General features: G+C 37.1%; 1 protein-coding gene across 1 annotated transcript; it reads left to right on the top strand.

Moving 5' to 3' along the window:
- The first annotated feature begins 9,061 nt into the window (after positions 1-9,061).
- LOC141614515 (uncharacterized) lies at positions 9,062-10,762 on the top strand. Its single transcript, XM_074433260.1, has one exon. It carries the CDS (start codon positions 9,062-9,064, stop codon positions 10,760-10,762), a length of 1,701 nt encoding a protein of 566 aa, XP_074289361.1.
- The last annotated feature ends 338 nt before the right edge of the window (positions 10,763-11,100 follow it).

Here is an 11,100-nt window from a genome sequence, read left to right on the forward strand (position 1 = left end):
ATAATATTCTTAGATAAACTGGGTACATAGTAACAGTTATTTAAAAATAACTCAAAACCACTAGGGAGTTGGATTACATATGTTCCCTTCGAGGTAGCAGCAACTCGTGCTCCATTCTCGACTCGCAGGTCCACATCACCTTTTTCGAGAGGTATGATGTTCTTTAGGCCCTGCAAATGATTACACAGATGAGAACCACAACCAGTATCAAGTACCCAAGTTCTGAATCTTGCATGGTTAATCTCAATCATATGAATATAAGATGACATACCAACAGGAACGACGCGGCCTGCCTTGATGTCCTCACGGTAGACGGGACAGTTCCTCCTCCAATGTCCAGTCTTGTGACAATGGTGACACTCTATGTCACCGCCCTTGCTCTTTGCCTTACCCTGTGAGCCACTAGTCTCACCAGGTGCACTCTTACCGTTTCCTGGCTTCTTGAACTTTGGCTTACCTACAGCTAGGTCGCCATGAGCCTTGCCCTTACCTTTACTCTTGTTGTGAATCGTGAGAACATCCTGCTTCATGCTCCCACTCAATTTCATATCCTTCTCGGTCTGTACGAGAAGGGAGTGTAGCTCATGAGGACTCTTTTTCAAGTCATTCATGTAGTAGTTCGCCCTGAAAAGGGCAAAACCATCGTGAAGAGAATGAAGCATTCGGTCAATGACAATGCTCTCACTGATTCTACAGTTCAGTGTCTCCAGCTTCTCGACATTCTCAATCATGTGAAGAATGTGTGGGCTAACTGGTTGGCCCTTCTGGAGTTTCGCATCAAAGAAGCAACAGGTATGCTCATATGTAACGATTCTCGGTGCCTTTGAGAACTCGTTAGTAAGCGTGGTGAAAATCTTGTTTGCACCTTGGGCAATGAAGCGTCTCTGCAAATTGGTTTCCATTGCAAAGATGAGTACGTTCTTTATCGCACCCGCTTCCATAACGAAATCACTATAAGCGAGTGACTCGTTGACTCCTGCATTTGGGCCTGGGTTGACCGGTATTGGCTCAGTTAAATACCTGAGCTTACCTTCAGCAGTGGCAGCATTCCGTAGTGCCGCCTCCCAGTCCGCAAAATTGGACCCATCATTCTTCAATCGAGTGGACTGATTCATTTGGTCCATGAACATTTTGAGCCAGGACGAACGATTTAGTGTGGCATTAGGCATTGGGATTGCGTTATTTCCAGCCATTTGTTGTAACAGTATTATTGATAATAAACGTGTTCTACACTGCGAAAGAAGAATAAAACAATAAGCATGTGCATCGTTTTAATTTTAAGTCTAATGAACTAATGTCATAACGCGAAGACTCAAAAACATTTATACAATTGACCTCCCTCAAGAATTATATAAATGACCCCAAGACTCAATTCTCTGTAAATTGATAAGCTAACCTTTTAGCTAATTCTACCGTTAGAATTCTTGGTCGATAAATTTTTGTAAATACTATCTTTAGTCCATCATAATCACGAGAAACTCTTCGGACTATGATGTTGAGGTAAACTAAGTCAACAAAACTACTTACCCAACGTAGAAGGGGTCATATTAGGCCTACCGACGAAGAAGGGATTCATAGATGTTTGCCCTTATAAAGACTAATCTCAATTTCCGTTTTAGAGGAAGATCCCATCAACTTTATTTAAATTCATTTTAAGTGAACTATAATCTAGCATGCGAGAATGATTAAACTAAAGTGATGGCTTAAAGACTATGACATCTGCATGTCCATGAAAATTAACATACAACCTATATGAGTCAATTTTCATGCATTTTAGTAGTAGGTGGTTTGGTTTTAGGCGGAATATGATGCATAAACTAACATGTGAATGAAAAACAATAAGAATGAAAAAACGTAAAAACAAAAAAAAGTCCTAGTGTGGCCTATCCTATCAAAATGAACAATAAATACAAGTTTGGAATCCATCCTTGGACCCGAGAAGCTTGTCTTGATGTTCCATCTTGATCCATGTAGCGGGAGTGAGCTTCAATCTCCATCTTTAGTCTTCTTTGAAATTACAATAAATAAAATTACATAATTGACCTATTAATTACATTCTAATTTCAAAAACCCAAAACTAAAATAAAGGAGATTCGAGATCTCATAATTACATAAGAAATCATGTTTCCTTCATTACGAAAACATAATTTGACTAAGGCCACACTAAGTATTACAAATTACAACCGATTGCAAAAATAAATACGTAAATAAAATTCATTCATCCGATTCATTCAACAAAATTAAAAGCATCAACTAAAATAAATTAAACATACATAACAATACATTAATTATGTTGATTAATTTATCCAAACCACCTATTTAAATTAAATTAAGTGACAATTCCGCAATTTAATCACATTAATTTCATTTCAATCCATATTAAACTTGTAATATGAATTCTATCCGTCAAAATTTTAAACTGCTTTAAAATAACTCGGTATCATTAAATTGTGAACCGATTCACAATAACTAATTTGCCAAAATAAAAAAAATAAAAAAAAATCCAATTTTTAAATTGGTCTCGGCTAAAAAAAACAAAATTTTTTTTTTTTTTTATTTTTCAGCTGTCACGGCTGAATTTTAAAAACAGCCCCTTTCCCCCTTTTTTTTAATTCGGTAAATAGGAAAAACAAGGAAAAAACTTTCCATAAATTTTTTTCTCTTTCTTTTTCGGCAAAAAGGCAATAAAAAACTTTCCTATTTTTTTCCTTTTCCCGGTTTACCAAAAAGAAAACAAAAATAAAATAATTTTTTTTTTCTGTAAACACTAAAAAAAACGGCCTCCTTTTTCTTTCTTTTTGCGGCAATATGCCCTAAAACAAGATTTGATGACTATATTGTTTACCTTTGCTATTAGAAGGTGATTAGCATATGAAATAATAAACATGATTAATTTATATGCCAAAAACTATATAGCAAAAACAATCTTTTTATCATAAACATGACGATTCCATTTAATTTTAATTTAATCTGCATTAAATCAAAAACTACCAATTCTTCATATGATAATTTTAACTGATTATAAACTATAATATGAAAAATAGAATGGAAAAATATCATCAAACAGAAAGAAAAAACGGCACAAAAAAAAATTTCGAACCACAAAAAAAAATTCGAAACCCTAAATTTTTTTTTTTTTTCAAAAATCCTATTGTTCACATACAAATTTTATGAAAATCATCAAAATTAAAATCGTAGCCTAATGCTCTGATACCACTTGTGGGAAATAATCTGTATACTTCCCTTAATTTAGAAGGATTATAACGATTTAACAATGATGATTAAAGGTCAGAAACAAAGTATAGGGATTCAGAATTATCCTTCGGTCCTAGCAAATATGGCCTAAGAACAATATCAAAATTGATATTCACCTATTAGTTGCACCCAAGACGATCTGAGATATGCCCTTTGATTATGCTAGAAATCGATCTAAAATTTTCTGTAAATTTAGTTGTTTTTTTGTTTCTTGTGATGAGAGAGAGGAGGCTAGGTCAAGAAAAAGCATTAGGGTAGAAATAATTCTCTACCTTTCTTTTTATACAGACCGAAACTTGGAGTCAATTAGGAAAGTAAAAACTCTCCTAATTTTCGGCCAAGTAAACCGAAATAAGGAGTGTATAATCCTTATTTTTGGTCTTTCCAAAAATATAATATGTATTGGATTGTCATCTAGTGAGGATCGAACCCATGACCTCTTGGTATGTGTACCCTCACTATTACCACTATGACACATTCAACTTGTTGATATTAAATACAACTGAGTATATTTAATTACGAATTAACAGATTAATTCGTCCAAGCTAACATTATATATATTTAATTAAATATAACTTATTATATTTAATTTACGAATTGACAGTTAATTCGTCTCAACTAATATTATTTAATTTTCATTAAATAATTATCTCATCAACACATCACTAACTTTTTAGTCATTTTGGGCATCAATGTAATTATATTTCTATAACCACATTTCTCAAAAACATCCTATAGGTGTGACCTTTAGGGACCAGTTGATCACCGCCATCTGTATGATAATAACGTCAAACTTTCTAGCAAGCCAACCGTTATTAGGTAAACGTTAATCAACTGATTAAATATACGAAGTATACCCTTGTGAACCTGTAAGAGATTTACAAATGTTATCACACTAATTTTTGGAGGACACAAGCTCCAACAAGACCAGTATTTTCCTGATAGAATAATGTTTGAGGATAAAAATGGGCAACGCATTACAGGTTTGATTGAGTATGACTGGATACCTGTAACTTGTCAGAGATATAAAGGGATATGGCATAGAGATGTGCAATGTAGAGGGAGGATGAGGTGGAGGAAGCCTATCCCTGGTCCTCACTCTATGGCTCCTAGACAAGTTTGGAGGAAGAAGACAAAGGTGGTATTTGGTAATTTTGGAAAGAATCTATCTCTATGACTTTTTCGATTAATGTCACATTTAAATTGAAAAGATTCATTGCTTGTGAATTTTGTGACTTGAAAAATAATGTCATTTTTTGCCTTATTTTTGTTTATTCTCTCACCCAACCTGCTAAAAAGTCGGATTTTTGGAATGAATTGCAGGGTTGTCCTTAATCTCGATTTGCCATTCTTATTACTAGGAGATCTGAATAAGATTAAGAGTCCTAGTGAAGAAGAAGGAGGTGAAAAGGTTACCAATGCGCGTTGTGTGAGATTAACTAAATATTTAAGTAATACTACTTGTGTAGACCTCCTTTTTGCTAGTAATTTTTTTTACTTGGAGAAAAAAGAAAACTGGTTCTGAAATGTTTATGAAATTCTTGATACAGCCTTAGCCTCTCTTAATTGGATTAGTATTTTTCCAAATATGCAGTTTCTGCATCACGCCTTCACTGGCTTCGGCCATTGTCCTATCTCTGTGAAGTTTCATGACCAAGTTCATAAGAAAGCACTTCCTTTTCGATTTGAACTCATGTGGACTCTCCGGATGGTTGTAGTAAAATGGTCAAAAGTTGTTGGCAATATCAGTTCCAAAGATCTTATATTTTCTGTCTTTCCCAAAAATATAAATTTCTAAAACAAAAGGCTAAGAAATGGAATCAGTCTATATTTGGTAATATTTTTAAACAACTTTCAACTGCTGAAAAAAAGTTGGAAAATATAGAAAAACAACCAGGTTCCTATCATATTGCCGATTTAGAAAACGCATAATTGAGATGGCTGAAAAAACGTGATGCACTTCTTGACTATAAACGTGTCTATTGGCAATAAAAATCCCATATAAACAAAGTGAATTTTGGAGATGAGAATACCAAATTCTTTCAAAGTTATGCCACGATTAGACGTAAGAGAAATGGTATTAAGTAGTTTATTAATAAGAATGGTGCTTGTATTACTGATCAAGAACTTATTAAACAAGAATTTCTGATGAATTTAAACTTACGTTTACAAAAAATCAACTTTGTAATTCTGGCAAAAATGAAGATTTTAAGTCTATTAGTGGCTTATTATAGATGAAGATAACAAATTTCCTACTAGTAATATTATTATAAAAGAGGTTAAACAAACTGTATTTAGCTTAGCCGCTAATAAATGTCCAGGCCTGGTGGATTTCATACCGACTTCTTTCAAAAATATTGGGATGCTATAGGAAATTATGGTAGTAAAGCAGTTTTAGCATTGATTCCCAAAGTTGGCAATCGTCAAATAGCAAACCACTTTCGCCCTATTAGTCTGTGTTCAACAATTTATAAAATGTGGATTTCTTGGATTGTGGAATGTATAAAAATTGCTTCTTTCTCGGTGTTAGTAAATGGAACACCAGGGGACTTCTTTAGACCCACTCGAGTTATTCGACAGGGAGACCCGCGTTTCTTGTATATATTTATTATTTGCGCCTAAATCTTAGCAAGATCACTACAAAAAAATAGTGATATTAATTCTAGTGATATTAGTATTAGAATTGGAGCTCAGGTGGAGAAATTTTCATTTCTTACTTTTGTCGATGACACTATCATTTTCGCTAAAGCTTCTAATCAGAGTTGTAGAGCTATTAAGTCTATATTAGATACATTTTGCACGATATCAGGACAGTTTGTAATTTTGACGAATCTACTTTTCAATGCATTAGAAATATTGATCGTTCTCTTCGTGAATCATTTAGGGGCATTCTTCGTATGAACGAGGAAGCTCCTTTAGGTAAGTATTTAGGATGCCCTATTATTGATAGCAGAGTGACTAAAAATACTTTTGAAAGTATTATCCAATCTTCTTGCACTGAATTATCGAAATGAAAAGTGAATTCATTATCGCAAGGAGGTAGACTAGTTTTGGTTAATGCTAATTTAGCCGCGGAGGGAATTTTTCAAATGCAAAGCTTCCTCCTTCCTTCATCAATCCATTAATCGACTAGATAAGATTAATAGAGACTTTATTAAGATCAAGTGTAATACTCCGTATTTAATAATAATAATAATAATAATAATAATAATAATAATAATAATAATAATAATAATAATAATAACAATAATAATAATAATAATAATAATAATAATAATAATAATAATAATAATAATAATAATAATAATAATAATAATAATAATAATAATAAAACCGCTGGCTTGTTTTACCGTTGTGTCTGCTTAAGACTTTCTCTCCTCGGAGTAATCTTGAGTGTAGGACTGCTGTTAGGCGCCAGCGTCAGGAGGAGAGTATTGCTAATGCTATCCTTGCTTGGGAGGTACCCAGGGGGGGTTGCAACTGTTGCAGGAGTGTTTTGATGAGGGTCCTTCTTTGTTTAATGTAGAGGAGGATCTGGATTTGAGTGAGCTTAACATCCGTCAATGTCGGCGGAAGATTTGTGATGGTAACTATCCTGCTGCTGTTCGGGTGCTTTCTTCCTCTGGGTCGCCCCTACTCTGATGCCACTCTTGTGGCCTTGCGTTAGAAGCATCATGTCGCCCCACCTCCTTCATTGCCTCCTTTGTTTGGGGATCATCATCCTCTGGTTGCCTCTACGTCATTTGTTTTGGATATGATTCAGAGCTTTCCACGCGGTACTTCTTGTGGGAGGGATGGTTTTCACGCCCAGCACCTGATGGACTGTTTGAGTGGCGGAGCTGTGGCTGTCTCTGATGATTTGATCATTTCTATCACTAGAGTGGTTAATCTTTTTCTTGAGGGCCGGTGTCCTCTCGCATTGGGTGAGTACATTGTCAGTGCCCCTCTCACGCCGCTTGCTAAACCGGGTGGTGGGGTTCGTTAGATTGTTGTTGTCACTGTTTGGAAACGGCTTGTCTCTAAGGTTTGTGCTTTTCTGGTTGGTCCTTCCTTGTCTTCTTACTTTGCTGGTGTTCAGTTTAGGGTGGGTGTGTCCGATGGAGGAGAGGCTATCTTGCATGCCTTGAATCGGCTCTTTGAGGCTCAGGGTGCTGAAGTGGGAATTTCTATGTTGCTTGATGCGTGCTATTTACACAGCGTTTTAGGACCCTTTTAGCACGCATTTCTGTACTTTATTTATAGTCATTTTCTACGAATATGCCCTGTATTGCGTACTTTGGTGTTTCTTGTGTCATTTGCAGGAATGTACCCAAAGGAGCGGTATTTGAGCCTAAAACCGTCCCACAAGCTTGCATTTAAGAGATGAGTAGATTTGGAGTGGAAATGTCGCGGCATTGGAGTGCGTGAAGTCGTACTTAAGGCGTTAAAGTCAATCTAGTAGCTGCGTTGAAGAGTATGTTCGATCGAGTGTTCAAACAGGTCGATCGAAAGGAAGCTGCTACTGGAATGCTCGATCGAACAGTCTCCGTGTCTGTTCGATCAAAGGAGCTTCTAATGGAGATGCTCGATCGAACAGTCTCCGTGTCTGTTCGATCGAGAAGAATTAACGCAAGGAAGCTCGATCGAGAGCCCATTGTCACTCGATCGAGAAGGCTTATGTCGAGACTTTATTTATGTTATGTTATATTTATTTTATCTTAGATAATAAGTTCTCTTATTATAAATAGGAGACTACCTAGACCTAATAGATTTTATCAATTACATTTCCTGTTGCTTAGTATCACGTTACATTGTTTTGGGCGGCGTTCTTTGCTTCTCCGTCGGATCCCTTTGTAACTTCTTCTCTTCTCTTAGACTTTAATTCTATTTAGTTTTATTCTCAATTCCTTTCTTATTGCCCTTAATTTATCTACTGTTATTTATTTCTCTTATGCTAGTAGATCTTATTAATTCTCTTATTATGCCTCTTGATTTAGTTTATTCGTATCCTATTGTTATCGCAATCGTTATTATGAATAGCTAATCTCCTTTATGCTAGGATTATAGGGAAGCCATGGTATATTGCAATTAATTGATAATTAGGGTAGGAAGGATTAATGTGAGAATTGACCCCAGACTTTTTGTTTTGATAATTAATGAATTGAATGCATGCGAGGATTTAATTAGGTAAGTTAAGCTTTGACCTGGATTGAAAGATTGGAAAGAGCGGACTTGTCATGATCAATAGATTAACCTAGTGAGAGCGGTCAAACTAGAAGTAATTTAGGGTGAGTTGAGACCGAAAGGAGATACTCGCAGTTTGAGACCGAAAGGAGATAATTGCTACCCTTCTCATAGTAATTTGACCGACCCTTACCTTTAGTTGATTGCAGAAATACCATGGTGGACCGACTGTCCTAGCATATCTCTCTCCTTATTGTTTACATCCTTTATTTCTTATTGTTATTTCTCTTCCCTTAAACTTATTAGTTTTAGTGACAAAACATCCAAAACCCCCGTTAAACCAACAGACTTAGATTAGACTATACACTGTTCTGCTTCCCTGAGGAGATCGACCCTACTTGCCGCTAGCTTCTGCTAGTAGTTTTTAGGAATTTATTTTTGGTGTGAAAACGACAGCATCAAATTTTGGCGCCGTTGTCGGGGAGGCAACTGTGTTTATTTGTTTTATTTAGGTCTGTTTTTAGTCTCAAGGAATTTATTCCTTGGGGCTGTTCTCATTTCTCTCCTAGTGTTTAGTGTCTTGCAGGTAATTTGCTCTGGAAAGAGAGTGTGAACCTGCTAATTTTACAGTTCTATTTCTATCATGCCGACGATAGCTTCTCACTTGGATCCGACTGTGGATTCTTTACCAAAGGGTTTCCTGTTTTCTACTTCTGACACAGGAGCTTTTGGGATTCATCCCTCTTACATACAACTGGTAGAGAGAAACCAGTTTAGAGGTGTGAAAGGAGAAGACCCGATAAGGCATGTAGAATTGTTTACTGATTACTGCTCAACCGTCCCATTGACTGCTGGGGTAACTCAAGATAAGGTGAAAGAGTTCCTTTTTACCTTTTCGTTGACTGGAGAAGCCCGGGAGTGGTTGAGAGATCTGGATAGGGAAGTCTCCAAAATTGCTGATTGGAGTACATTTGCCCTAGCTTTCTACATGAAGTATTTCCCTCCTCAAAGAACATATGCTTTGAGAAGCCAAATTACCAACTTCACTCAATTGGATGATGAAGATTTGCACCAAGCTTGGACTAGGTTCAAGAAGTTGGTCTGTTCTATTCCCCATCACGGTTTTCAACGGTGGTACTTATGCAACCAATTTTACAATGGGTTGTATAATGACCAAAGATCTGTGCTAGATGTCGCTGCAAATGGGGGATTCTCGAAAAATGTTGATGATGATAAGGGGTGGCAACTCATTGATCAAATGGCCACCCATGTCTTTGAATACGGGAGTCCAAGAAGTACTAGAACGGAAGCGAAAGAAAGTGTGCAACAAGTTTTCTTTTTGAACATTCAAGAGGAAGTGTGTGGCAGATGCGGAGATGTAGGTCACGGACCTGTTGATTGTTTGGCTTCAAATGAACAAGTGATAGAGTTCAGACAAGCTAAGAAGCGAGTACCGTCTTGTGAAGTGGTACAAAATGCGAGTAATTTGCATTCTAATCCGGCACCGCAACAAGTTATTTCTTCCTCTAATGCGGAGATGGAAGAATTGAAAAATATGTTTAAAATTATGGTGACCCGGTGTGCTGAGAATGAGCGGAGAGTTGATATGCTTGTGTCTAAATTGTATGCGCAAGAAAAGGAAAATTCACCCGACCCAGTCAATACCATTAATTTGCGCAGTGGGTTGTCTTATGACGGACCCGATTTGGTGAAGAAAAATGCTGAAACTGACACCTCGGAATCCCCTGGTACTGTTCACGCTGGAACAGTACAGGAAACATCGTCTGCAGCTGTGCCAGAGCTCGATCGAGAGGGATACATGCCTCGATCGAGCAATTATGCTGAATTTCCATTCGATCGAACGCCATCTCTTGTTCGATCGAGCAATTATGCTGAAGATCCACTCGATCGAAAGCCCATGAACAGTGCAGTGCCTCAAAATCCTTTGGGAAGCGTGAATAATCCAACCGATAACCCGTCTATTCAAGTCCCATTCCCGAGTAGACTACAGGACAAGAAGCTGGAGAAGGATTTTGGCAAATTTGTCGAGATGCTACGGATGCTGAACGTCACTGTACCGTTCACGGAACTACTTACTCAGGTACCCTCTTACCGTAAATTTATGAAAGAGATCTTAATTCGTAGGAGACACATAAATGATTATGAGACGGTTGCTTTGACCGAGGAAGGTTCCGCCCTTCTTCAAAATAGGACATCGTCGAAAAGGTTTGACCCGGGTAGCTTTTCGATTCCGTGTTATTTAGGGAATTATTTAATTGACAATGCTCTGTGTGACTTGGGTGCGGGCGTAAGTGTTTTACCACTTTCACTTGCTATGAAATAGGGGTTGACCAAGTTTAATTGCGCGAACATGACAGTCCAAATGGCTGCTGACCGTAGTACATCACGACCCTTAGGAGTCATAGAGGACCTTCTTGTTAAGATCGGGAAGTTTTATATTCCCGTTGATTTTGTAGTCCTCGATATCCCCGAAGATACACGTACCCCTATTATTTTAGGGCGATCATTTCTCTTCACTGCTAAAGCAGTGATAGATGTCGGGGGAGGGAGCATGACTTTTCGGGTTGGGGAGGAGGTTTTGACCTTCTATAAGTCTGGCATTAGTAAGGCACCTATGTCATTTGAGTCTTGCAATGCCATATCTTCTATTGACCCTGTTTT

This window comes from Silene latifolia, chromosome 11 (genome assembly GCF_048544455.1).
Source record: "Silene latifolia isolate original U9 population chromosome 11, ASM4854445v1, whole genome shotgun sequence".
NCBI classification, from domain to species: domain Eukaryota; kingdom Viridiplantae; phylum Streptophyta; class Magnoliopsida; order Caryophyllales; family Caryophyllaceae; genus Silene; species Silene latifolia.